The 13259-nt window shown below is 44.4% G+C and overlaps 1 protein-coding gene across 4 annotated transcripts in view; it reads left to right on the forward strand.

Moving 5' to 3' along the window:
• The window catches only part of trim2a (tripartite motif containing 2a), a 70777-nt gene that overhangs the window by 38595 nt on the left and 18923 nt on the right, over window positions 1–13259 (forward strand). For 2 of the 4 annotated variants that reach the window (XM_042311846.1, XM_042311849.1), the window contains exons 1-6: window positions 2670–2930; window positions 5932–6113; window positions 7563–7803; window positions 8315–8466; window positions 10451–10631; window positions 12451–13174. In XM_042311846.1, coding sequence (XP_042167780.1) covers window positions 5977–6113; window positions 7563–7803; window positions 8315–8466; window positions 10451–10631; window positions 12451–13174 — 1435 coding nt within the window. In that variant the 5' untranslated portion in view covers window positions 2670–2930; window positions 5932–5976. Of the gene's footprint in view, window positions 1–2669; window positions 2931–5931; window positions 6114–7562; window positions 7804–8314; window positions 8467–10450; window positions 10632–12450; window positions 13175–13259 lie in introns of those variants that run through there. The other 2 variants (XM_042311847.1, XM_042311848.1) reach the window with 1 other exon arrangement.

A 13259-nucleotide genomic window follows, 5' to 3' on the forward strand; every position in this document is an offset into this window, starting at 1 on the left:
AATAACCAAAAGAGATTTTTTTCAAAGTCAATGTGTCATGTTATAGCTAACATACCATTCTTTCTGCCGACATCACAGAATCTTAATTCGGAGCAGATATTTAAACGTATTTAAAACATTTAGATTATTTTTACATGGACTCAAGGACATTTTACCAAAATTCTCTTACCAAACTTTGCCTCTGCACAGTTCTTCCAGTAAATGTGTTTTTGTAAAATGTTCAGTGTAAATTGTTAAAAGTCGCCCTTGTGCATAGAGTTGTATGGTTTGTTAAACTTTGCAATCAATGTTTTTGTTAGATTTTTTCACTTAAAATGTAAAACCAGAGACTCAACGCAATTCCGTTACCATGGAATTGCCAATATCAAGCTATCCTAAAAATCCTTGCAGAAAAACATCATTATTTTGCAGTGCACGTTCTTGGCATTCCACATGCGCATTTTGGCGCGGTTACTAATGTGTTGATGACTCTTCATTCTGAGTTGTATAGTATTAGCAGCAAGAACTCCTTTGAAAGACAGATAATGTGTGACACCCCTATGGGCCCTGGTCAAAAGTAGTGCCCTGCACTATATAGGGAGTAGGTTACCATTTGGGACTGAGCTTTTGTGTGTAAAGCACTGGATTGGAACACTTGCCATCAGCATGCTACACTATGAGCCTGTGGCTATGGGTCAAGTTTGGTCGAGTGAGTTCTGATTCAGACCCAATAAAAGAGGAGAATCCTTTCGTTGAATACAGTCTTGTTAAGTGGATTGTTTTCTTTTCAACCCTGTTTTGGCTTTGCGTATGCTCTGTTTTTTGGAGGCATTAAGGTATAAGAATGTGTAGCAGCATAATGGTATTGGACAAAACACGTGTTCAGTCTTCTGTCTGCACTCCTTGGAAAAGAGACTTTCTTGTTGTGCTGCATCTCGACTTAAAATTTTGCATGCAATGAATTGGATATATGCTTGTGCAATTGTGCCCTTATTGGTGCAGTTCACGCAATTCACTTCTATAAAAGCCTTTCAAGTCTCTCTGTCCATCCATCCACACATAGGCCTACATGACCTGATTCTAATTTCTCTAGATGTCTACTAGCCTCCCAAGCATCCTGGTAATCATGCAGTGCTATCCAGAGCTGTGGTCAAGTGGATAACACTCCTGGCTAGTACATGCCTCCTCACTGGAGACCAGGCTTCAATCCCGATCTACACCCTTCCTCCTGTGGCTCCGTTTTTATCTCCCTATCGGTTTCCTGCTATCTGAACTACAGATGAGAGGGACATTCTAGCCTGAGTACCAGTCTGTTTGTTCCATCATGCCACTCCTTAGTATGACAAGGGCCAGGCTAGTGGAATTCCACTTTCCTTTTGAATCACAGTACTTAAGGACCTGCTCAATGAGGCGAGTGAGATGAAACCTGCCGTTTCATTACGCAAGAGCAGAGAGGGTGGTGTCACGACCCAGTTGTGTCCCCAATGGCATCCTATTCTCTATATAGTGCACTCCTTTTGAACAGGGACCTTAGGGACTATAATAGAGAATAGGATGCCATTTGGGATGCAGCCCCAAGTCTACGCAGAAGGCTTGAATTGAGAATGAAGACTATGTTATTTTTGTCACATTTGCATACTGTCATGTGTCTGGATGCCCTCAGAATATTTTGTCATTCTAAACTGTCAAATGTTATAGGCTGTTATCTAGACAGAAGCCAGCAGCTTTGCCACATCTTAGTTAGTTTGTGATCAGATGAATTGTCTTGTCATTTCTAATGCTAGTACTACCTACCGAGTTGCTGTTACCTCAATTCCCTGCTGTCGTTGTTTAGAGTTGACATTTGCGCGTGTATGTGTGTGTATGTCCGGCTGTGTCTACGAGTCACTGTCTGTGTGAGTGTTTATTTACTTGTGTGTGTCTGTAGTTGTGTGTGTGTGTGTGTGTGCATGCATGTGCTATTGAGGCTGCCTTTTTGATCGGTCCTCAGGACCCAAGGGGTGCAAGTTTTGTTTTTTGCCCTAGCATTACACAACTGATTCAAAGCTTAATCATTTGTTGGTTATTTGAATCAGCCGTCTGGTGCAAAAAAAACAAAAGTGCACCGGGACCGAGTTTGGGCTGCTCTAGTCTTGTTCACTCTCTGTAGTCTCTCTCTATCCTATATCTTTTTCTCTTCTTTAATATCTCCCTGGCTTCCCCATGCCCTAATCAATGTTCATTCATCCCTGCTCCCCCCCTTTCCTTTTCCCTACCTTTATCTCCATCTCCCTGTCTCTCTCTCTCAGCCTGTGCAGTGAGTCAGCAATATGGGTATACACACACATGCACACTGCTGCTCCCTTTGATCCTGTTAGCTTCTGCCTCATTGGTTGCTGAGCTGACCCACGCCGGCTTTTCCCTGTCTCATTGGTCACTCTTCAAGAGGCCAGCCAATCCGCTCCCTGCTGCTTGCTGACGCTGCTGCGTCCCTTTCCCAGGATCCTTTGCCAGCTCTTCTGCAGTGAGCCAGCATTAACTTGAGAGAGCGGGAGGGTGGGAGGAAGGGAGGGATGGGGAGAGGGAGGGATATATAGGGTGAGTGGAAAACAGAGGGGAGAGCAAGGGAGACAGAAAGAGGGTGATGGGAAAAAGGAAAAGTGACAGTAAGAGGGAGGAAAGTGAGGGAGTGAGGGAGGGAGGGAGGGAGAGAGAGGGGAAGAGATGTAAGAGATTGATTGGCTACGAGTCCAGACATAGGTCTACACTGTTGGCTCTCGCAATTAGTCCTCCTCTCTCACTCTAACTCTCTGCTCTTGATATGTGTCGTCATCTCTTTTCAAGCTTAGCAGCTCTTTAAGCAGCTCATAATTTCTCTGCTCCCTGGACAGGAGTGTCTTTAGAGGGCACAAGCATGCGCTGTGTTTTAAGCCAAGGATGACTCGGCGATGGTAGGGCTCCTACAGAACGCGGTGGGTAGATGGCACGGTCTTGTGTTGGCACGGGTAGCTCTGGGTGGGTGACAGTGTCACTTACTATATCGACTTAGTGGTGACGCCTGTTGATTGCTGTGACTGAGTGTTTGGGATAGGGATTTTAGAGTGATTTATATAGTGTCTTAGCAATGTCATCACTTTCGGGCGATGCACTGTATATGCTGGAGTAATGGATTTATGTTTTTGTGTATTGATTTGATTGATTAGTATTGGGCATTGTTAATGCTGATTTCTACAGATATCTATGTTTTCTCATGTAAGTTGCACTCGAATTCTCTGATTGGTCAAGATAATTTGACATCTTTAACAGAAATCTACCTTTTGTCATCTGTCATCTGTCATCAGTCATCTGTTGCCTATGACACTCTGCTAGAAGCATATTGATGGATTAATCAAGCAGGATTTATTTAGTTGCAGTTCACGTTGTTTTACATAAAGATTATGTAATGGCGAGACCTCCCTTTGTGAGATGACAGGAGTTTTGTATGTGTTCTGTCTGTGTTTGGTGTTGTCTTCGTTGTGTCTGTTGTGTTGTGTCTGAGTCTTGTTGTGTCTGTGCTGTGTCTGTGTCTGAAAGAAGGATTTGTGGAACAGTTTCATAATCATCTTTCATGCACTGCAAATCCACCTAGATATGCAGGGATGTTTAATGGAATTCATAAATCAGGGAAGGAGCCGGATTGTGGTTCATCAAATCATCTATTTGATTGACAAGGCTTTCGTTGTGCTGGGTTTGTGCTTGCATATGTACCGGTTGATTTTTCAATGTAAAAAATGTGATCAACAATACTGTGTTTTTTTAGATTCCCTTGAGATATTGAGTGTTATGCTTAAAAAAGCTGACGCACACCCCAAAAATATTCCTACATAACCTGGTTCAAGCATTCATTATGTAACCCTGAAGGAGGCGCTGCGTTGCCGAAACATTGGTTATTAGGTTTACCCCATTCAATTGTTGGAAGCATTTGATTACGAGTGGGCGAATCTCTTTCTTTGTTTTAGTGTTATGGTGTCATAAATCTTCGGGGTTATCTCAATAGACCATGAACCATATTGTCATCCTCTTTAAGGTCCCGAGTCCCCACGTGTGGAGAGTTAACCCATAGTTGACCAAGGAAGTGAAAAGGACTGTGTAATGACGTAATACCAAAGCTTTCCAGATACATCTAGCTTTTAAAAAAATCTCAATCCACCACTTGGCTAAAACCCACTAAGCTCCAAGGGCCGCACAACCAAAGTTATGTAAATATTGTAGCTTAGCTAAGGTAGCGACAGACACTATGAAGGACTTCTGCTGTGTACTGGTGAGTAGTCAGCATTTAAGATTTAAGCAAACTATATGGAAAGGGTTAAACCAAGTGAAGGGGCTGACCTCTTCTCCATCCCGGTAGCCATGACAACGGTTTTCTTTTTTCCTGTAAAGCTATTTTCTGGCACATACTGTACAAGATATCAGCGAGGGAGGGAGAGTCTCCCTCAGGGCCTTTTTCTACAAGCGGCAGAGGCGTCCTGTTTCTTTGCCTGTCCTAAATGCATCCTGAGACAGCTAGCTAGTTGACACACATGCTTCACCCTGGCCTTGATGTTGATGTTGATGGACCGGACTGGACCAAATTCTAACCTAATCATAGACACGTTTCACAAGATTGGATAGCACTGTACAGTGAGTAGGGCACAGTACAGTACTCAGTACAATCTCATGAGTCTGCTTGTATTGTACAGTATATTGTACTTTACTTTTCCTATGGCTCAGCACTCAACTCTGTCCTCAGTGGCATCACTAAGCTTCTACTGTACATGCGCTGCTTTGCTTTCACTTTGTTATCAAATATTCATAACTCAGTGCTTTTTCTGGAAACATGCAAAGGCCCCAAAACCACAGTGGATCTTTTTTATTCTTTCTCTCCTTATTTTTCGGGGACGTTCTACTCTTCTGTGGCTAGTATCCGTAGCCAGAATCGCTTGGTCCCCAGTTGTTGGCTCTACTGTTGCTATTCAGCTGGTGCCATTGCCTGAGATTGACCTCCTACCTGTCTTTTTTCCCCCTACCAGCCATGGGTCATGTTTGCCTGGTCCCAAATCTGTTGGTGCTTTTGGCATGGCGGCACAAACGGGTCTGGGACCAGTTCCTGGGGTTCAGATCTGTTCCCCAAGCAACCAAAGCCACAGCGTCTGTGTCTCATTTGAAATTAGTGATTTAGCCAAAATGCTAAAAGGCTCATTTCATTTGGATGGTCGTAGTTGTCAATCTGTATGCTTTTGTTTCTTAGGTCTTATTCCATGTTCTTTGAGGGTGATTTTATTTCATAGACTTGTTGATGACTACTACTAAGCAGTACAATATTATAATGCCATTGTGTGTGATAGGGAGGCAGGGTAGCCTAGTGGACTAGTAACTGGAAGGTTGCAAGTTCAAATCCCCGAGCTGACAAGGTACAAATGTGTCGTTCTGCCCCTGAACAGGCAGTTAACCCACTGTTCCTAGGCTGTCATTGAAAATGTGTTCTTAACTGACTTGCCTAGTTAAAATAAAAGGTAAAATTTTAAAAATGGTTACGTCCTGAGCTTCATAGGCCATATTGTGGGAAATATTATTTAAGATCCTACATTAATACTTGGACCCTCTGCTGTTCATATACATACTGATATGTGGACTATGTTGAGATGTTTTGCTTTTGCTGTGACAGAACTGTGATTTGTGGGTTTGGCATTTCCTGTCTCGGTGAGGGGCAGGATGGGAGAAAGCAAGCAGCCGACGTGTGTCTCCTCCTTTTACCTTTGTGTGTGTGTGTGTGTGTGTGTGTGTGTGTGTGTGTGTGTGTGTGCGCATATGCGTACTGGTTGGAAATGCGAAAATTTTGGACACTTCTGTATGTGTGTGCGCATACCTCCAAAACCCTCTGTGTCAAAGTTTTAACATGGGCATCCGTGCGTATGTGTGTGAACCCCTCTAACCCTCCTCTCTCTGTCTCTCTAGGGTCCAGGGTGAGAGGAAAAGGGAACTTTATGACAGAGTATTAGGATGGCCAGTGAAGGCTCCAGTAGCATCCCCAGCCCTGTGGTGCGACAGATCGACAAGCAGTTCCTGATCTGCAGCATATGCCTGGACCGCTACGACAACCCCAAAGTGCTGCCCTGCCTCCATACCTTCTGTGAGAGGTGAGGTGTGTGTGTGTGTGTGTGTGTGTGTGTGTGTGTGTGTGCGTGTGCACGCTGCCTGTCTCATTTTTGTTCAGTTTGGGAGAGTGCGTGAGACTGATTTGTCTTTGAGAGTGTGATTTATCGGTTAGCAAACGTGTGAATATTCTGCCAATTAAGGGTGATAGAAAGTGATGCTTGCTCATCACACATCCTTGGATTAAAGATGACCTAACCAAATATGTATAAAGTGTCTCTCCTTTTGTCATGGATAGGGAACTTAGCTGAATATAGAAACTAAATACTGTAGCTTCACAAAATGGCTGACTTTTCTGTGATTAGATTTGGTCTGTCCATGTCACCCTCCTAGACTAGCTGCCTTTGTCCCTGAGAGAAGAAGGGAGAGCTCAGTGCCTGTCTCTGCCTGTATCATTGTTCTGTATAGCATCTAGAGCGTGACATTACTCAATTAGATTTGATGATGCTGTTGTACCAAGATGCTCTCGCTCTCTTTTGCTCGTTTTCTATCTTTTGCTTGTTTTCTCTCCCTATCGTTGTCTCTTTCTCCTTCTGTCTTTGTCTCTGATCTGTCTTCTCTCCCATCCTCTTTTTCCCCACTCTGTCCCTCTCTAGTCCCTCTCTGTCTAGTCTCTATGTTCATTTTGGAGTCAGTATGGTGCAGGCAGTGTGTGTGTGTGTGTGTGTGTGTGTGTGTGTGTGTGTGTGTGTGTGTGTGCTGGATATAAAAATTCAATTCGTTTTTGAGGGGCAGAAAACTTTAACTTGATTGACATATTAGGTTCTTCCATTTTAATTCTGTGTTGACTTTGATGACCATCGGACAACTTAATAAATCAGTGATTAAACAGTGAATCAGCGTCTCTGTGAAAATTGTATATGACTAGATAGAATGAAATCAAACTAGCAATTCAATAGGCCATTTAAAGTTGTTTTTTATATATATATATTTTGTGGGACCTTTTTCCGGGCTTTTGTTCTTCTCCCATAAATCAGGTACCTCAATGTATTGCAGGACGCCATCTAGGGCTAGGCAGTGTGTGACTGTGAATCCCACCCCTTCATACAATGTGCTCTAGAGTCACTCACTGGTATTATAAGTCAGCGTTGTTGGTGTATGGTGGAAATAACCCTGTAGACTGCTACTACAACATTTTAGGATTTGATCCTGTAATAAAAATGTTGTTTCCTGATTCAAGCAGAATATACTAGACGAGAGTCATAATAACATAGATGTATGATACATATGTCTGTTGTTGCATCCCAAATATCAACCTCTTCCCTATTTAGGCAACTACTTTTTGGGGCCATTTGGAATGCAGGCGTGTAGCCTGTTTTCTGTCATGACCGGTATTAGGGCTGTGGTGGTATAGAAATAGTCTAGAAACACTAGTAAGTATATCCACATCTGACATATAACTCTGCCCTTCTACCCGCCTCTCTCCTCTCCAGGTGCCTGCAGAACTACATCCCGGCCCACAGCCTGACGCTGTCGTGCCCCGTGTGCCGCCAGACGTCCATCCTGCCGGAGAAAGGCGTGGCGGCGCTGCAGAGCAACTTCTTCATCACCAACCTGATGGACGTGTTGCAGCGGCCCCCCAGCGACAGCTGCAGCCAGGAGAACGCCGTGTTGGAGACCATCAGCTCTGTGGCCACGGGACAACCGCTCTCCTGTCCCAACCACGTAGGAAATGTAGGATATAACAACAGACAGACTCTCTCTCACACACACACAGATAATCATTTCCATCCATCAATGTCCATCTAACGTTATCATCCTAGTAAATTATTCTACCGATAGGTCACCTTGAAATTACAGTGATGGTCAAGGAATCCCACCAGGAAATTCCGTGACATTCATCTCTCTCTCTCTCTCATCACCATAGCAACAGGTTTATTTTTATGGGCTACTGGCATGGGGGCACTACCACACTGGCACTGAACTCCTAAGTGAGGATAATGACTTGCTTCAATGCTTGATACAGAGGTTTACAACCGGGTGTGATGTTTTGAGGAAGAAAGGATTTTAGATTACTTGTGTGGTGTTTTTTTGAATATAGTTAAGAGGAAATAAATAATAGGATTAGTAAATATCTACAGTATTTTGTGCCCTCATATATTCTGGGAATATTTGGGGAGTGCTTTTGCACACCTGCACAGTATGCACAGTATGACCTTTGAACTCTTGCTTTGCTCTTGCCTAGGTGATGGAGTTCTACTGTCCACCGTGTGAGACAGCCATGTGCCAGGACTGTACGAGCGGCGAGCATGCCGAGCACCCCACTGTACCCCTCAAAGATGTGGTCGAGCAGCACAAGGCCTCACTGCAGGAACAGCTTGACGCCGTCAAAAACCGGTAGGGGCCAATACATACCCCTGGGGGACACCAAGACGTTATACGACATATTTACATCCATTTAAACAAATTACAACCAGAAAATAACCATTTAATAATAATTATGACATCCAATTGCACTGGACACAGTCAAAAAAAGGTAATGGCCCAACACACACCCCTGGGGAAAGTGGATTAATATGGTTGTATTTGTACACAAAATTCATCATATGTTCTTCCCCAATTTGCACTAGTGTATTGAGTTTTCCTATTAGACTCAAAGTCCTTCATCTACCCATTTTGGACCTTAGGCTTTGCCTTCGTAAAGTATTCAGACCCCTTAACTTTTTCCACATTTTGCTACATTACAACCTTATTCTAAAATGGATAAAACAAAATCCTCAGCAATCTACACATAATGACAAAGCAAAAACTGTTTTGGGGAAATTTTTGCAAATGTATTAAAAATAAAAAACAGATACCTTATTTTTACAAGTATTCAGACCCTTTGCTATGAGACTTGAAATTGAGCTCAGATGCATCCTGTTTCCATTGATCATCCTTGAGATTTTACTGGAACTTGACTGGAGTCCACCTGTGGCAAATTCAATTGATTGGACATGATTTGGAAAGGCACACACCTGTCTATATAAGGTCCCACAGTTGACAGTGCATGTCAGAGCAAAAGCAAGCTACGAGGTCGAAGGAATTGTCCGTAGAGCGTCAAGACAGGATTGTGTCGAGGCACAGATCTGGAGAAGGGTACCAAAACATTTCTGTAGCATTGAAGGTCCCCAAGAACACAGTGACCTCCATCCTTGTTAAATGGAAGAAGTTTGGAACCACCAAGACGCTTCCTAAAGCTGGCCGCGAGGCCAAACTGAGTTATCGAGGGAGAAGGGACTTGGTCAGGGAGGTGACCAAGAACCTGATGGTCACTCTGACAGAGCTCCAGAGTTCCTCTGTGGAGATGGATGACGCTTCCAGAAGGACAACCATCTCTACAGCACTCCACCAATCAGGCTTTTATGGCCAGACGGAAGCCACTCCTCAGTAAAAGGCACATGAATTTCTGCTTGGATTTGGCCAAAAGGCACCTAAAGACTCTCAGACCATGAGAAACAAGATTCTCTGGAACCACGATTTAACTCTTTGGCCTGAATGCCAAGCGTCACATCTGGAGGAAACCTGGCACCATTCCTACAGTGAAGCATGGTGGTGGCAGCATCATGCTGTTGGGATGTTTTTCAGCAGCAGTAATTGGGAAACTAGTTAAGATTGAGGAACAGAGCAAAGTACACAGAGATCCTTGATGAAAACCTGCTCCTGAGCACTCAGAACCTCAGACTGGGGTGAAGATTCACCCTCCAACAGGACAACGACCCTAAGCACAAAGCCAAGACAACGCGGAGTGGCTTCGGGACAAGTCTCTACATGTTCTTGAGTGGTCCAGCCAGAGCCCGGACTTGAACCTGATCGAACATCTCTGTAGAGACCTGGAAATGTGCAGTGACGCTCCCCATCCAACCTGATAGAGCTTGAGAAGATCTGCAGAGAAGAATGGGAGAAACTCACCAAATAGTGGTGTGCCAAGCTTGTAGTGTCATACCAGGAAACTCAAGGCTGTAAATGCTGCCAAAGGTGTTTCAACTAAGTACTGAGTAAAGGGTCTGAATGCTTATGTAAATGTGATATTTTTTATTTTTATTAATTAAAAAACATTTCTAAATAAACAAGTTTTGCTCTGTCATTAGGGGGTATTGTGTGTAGATTGATGAGGGACAATTTTAGAATAAGGCTGTAACCTAACAATGTGGAAAAAGTCAAGTGTCTGAATTCTTTCCAAAGGCACTTTATATGTATCAGAGGCACCTAAGCATTATCCCCGATGGCCCAATAGTTTGGGGGACAATGCGCTCCATCCTTCAAAGTGATGTGGTCACAGTCAGCTAATTTTGACGTAAGACTGATCGCACCCACCCTCTGACTCCCTCCCTTTCTTCAGGCTGCCTGAAATCGACTCGGCCCTGCAGGTGCTGTCGGAGATCCTGCAGCAGCTGACCAATCAGAAGAGCTCCATCGAGGGGGACATCCACACCACGTTCGATGAGTTGCAGAAGACACTGAACGTCCGCAAGAGTGTCCTGCTCATGGAGCTTGAGGTCAACTACGGCCTCAAGCAGAAGGTGAGGCCCCCAACATTTGATAAATGGGGGGGGGGGTTGTTGAGTGGGACATTTATTAGAACCTTTTCTTGTAGGTTTCTGATTTGTTTTGGCAATTTGTTTAGTGCACACAGTCAATATGATACGAAATTAGAGGCAGGTGGTCAATGAAGGTAAGTAGTTTAATGATTAGGAGAGAGATTTAATAGATTTCTAATCATGGGCATAGTTTTTAAACCAAGAATGAACAGCATTATACTCTGAATGTAAACAAGAAAAATAGTGAAAGTAGATGCTTCCCAATCTGAAAATCTAGTATTTATTGAAAGCAGTAGATGGTAATTTTACAACAACTGAAACGTTTTCTGATTCCAACGTGCCTTCCTAGAAACAGATCTCTATCCTAAAATATTAAATGAAACCTTTATTAATAAAGGATAAATAACATAGCAATATAAATAAAGTCCTCTGTTCGTTCTACTATCCCACACAGCAGCAGAGGCTCTGTTTACACTGCTTCTACTTTGCATGCCAGTGGCTCAGCTGTGGATCAGGCTGTTCTCTGAGAAATGATTAAATAAAACATGGTTTGGGGAGGGCTGGAATGGAGGAGAGACTGACTGCCAGGGCAGAGAAGCTGATGCCCCACCCAGCCCAGAGAACCAATCAACCAGGCTGGCCTAGCACCCAACGCCCTCCCCTTAGGGATCAGAGCACCATCACATGGGAATGATTCACCAGTAGGACCTGCTGGCTAGAGCAGACAGAGTGCTGCACAAAGGAAGGGAGGACTTTAATCTTTCTGCCTTTTCCTATAGAGTGTGGACTGTGGACACTTTCTACTTTTCTATATCTAGGCTTTGGGGTTGTCGTTGTGTTTATCTAGTTGGTAATTTAGGCTTTGAAAGTGCTGTATCTTTCTAGCTAGCAAGCTAGCTGAGCTGTTCATGTTTAAAGAGAGGGTGAGTCTTGAAAGCAGAGAAGGGTTGATAAAGTGGGTAGGTACAGTGGTGTAGGTTTCCACAGTGCACTGAGCTAAGTGAGTGTGCACTGTATCTCCCTGCCCTTGGTACGTCCTCTTTCTCTATCTAGAACATCTTGGTGTTATTCTTGCAGAGTGTGAGTCTTATACAGTATGAAGCAAGGTTTGATATAGTGGTGGAGAAAGTAGTTTTGGCTGGGGACTTTGAGAGCTCAATGGCTTCTCGTGTGGTCGAAGAGGATGAGTGTGATAGCCAGATGCAGGTGAGAGACAGTGAGACTGTGTGTGTGTGTGTGTGCGATGCTCAGTGTTTCAACCCAGCCCTGTAGCATTTTTGTGCTGTGGTGTTATGTTAACAAGTGATAACTTTTGATAGTTAGTCGACCCTCTTCCATATGCTTATACCAGTGGATGTGTCAAAAGTCCACTTAGCTTAGTCTGCAATTCTATGTTTATTCTTGGAAATTGAAAATGTAGCTTTATTCTCAGTACAGCAAATTAACTGATATTCATGTGGCATGTGGACAGCTGTCTAAAAGCAGATATGTGTTTTCATTTGTTGTGTGTGCATTTTTCCAGTTCCCTGCTTGCAGTGTATATTTGCATGTGTCTGTGTGCACACACTTGTTAGGTGAATGTGTTTGTTGATCAGACGTTGGACAATGTTTGTCTATTTACATTGACAAATTGTATATATGTGTGTGTGTGTGTGTGTTGTCAGCCCCTCACACTGACAGATGTTTGCATGCCCACATGTGCATCTCCATTCACACCCACCTGACACCCTTCTACGCCCTCACCCTCTCTACTATCCCGCCTCCTCGCTCTTTTCCCCTCTCTACATTGTGTTTCTCCCAGGTGCTCCAAGCCCAGCTGGACACGTTATTCCAGGGCCAGGATGGCATCAACAGCAGCTGCAATTTCACCGAGCAGGCCCTGAGCCACGGCACCGAGGCCGAGGTCCTGCTCGTCAAGAAGCAGATGAGCGAGCGACTCAGCGAGTTGGCCAGCCGAGAGCTACCCCTACAGCCCGGGGAGAACGACCAGCTGGACTTTATGGTGGAGACGGAGGGCCTCAAGAAGTCCATCCACAATCTGGGTACTATAGTTACAACAAATGCTGTGGCGTCCGAGACAGTGGCCACGGGCGAGGGCCTGAGGCAGTGCGTAGCGGGCCTGCCCACCTCTGTCACCATCACGACCAAGGACAAGGACGGTGAGCTGTGTAAGATGGGGAAAGCTAACATCACAGCGGAGATTGCCACGCCGGACGGCAGCGTGGGCGACGGCGAGATACTGGACAACAAGAACGGGACGTACGAGTATCTGTACACGGCGCCAAAAGAGGGTAGTTTGACGCTGTCCCTGCGTCTGTACGACCAGCATATTAAGGGGAGTCCCTTTAAGATTAAAGCGACAAAGTCGGCCGATGTGTCGCCCAGTACGGAGAGCGCTAAGAAGAGGTTGAAGTCACCGGGGAGTAGCCACGTCAAGCAGAAGGCCATCAAGAGGCCAGCCAGTATGTACAGCACGGGGAAGAGGAAAGAGAACCCCATCGAAGATGACCTAATTTTCAGGATCGGTAATGGTTGCCTTATCATTGGTGTTTTAACAGATTTAAAGGGAAGGTTCAACTAACACATTTAAAGGGGCCGTTCACCTAATAC

This window comes from Oncorhynchus tshawytscha, linkage group LG34 (assembly GCF_018296145.1).
Source record: "Oncorhynchus tshawytscha isolate Ot180627B linkage group LG34, Otsh_v2.0, whole genome shotgun sequence".
Taxonomy (NCBI): domain Eukaryota; kingdom Metazoa; phylum Chordata; class Actinopteri; order Salmoniformes; family Salmonidae; genus Oncorhynchus; species Oncorhynchus tshawytscha.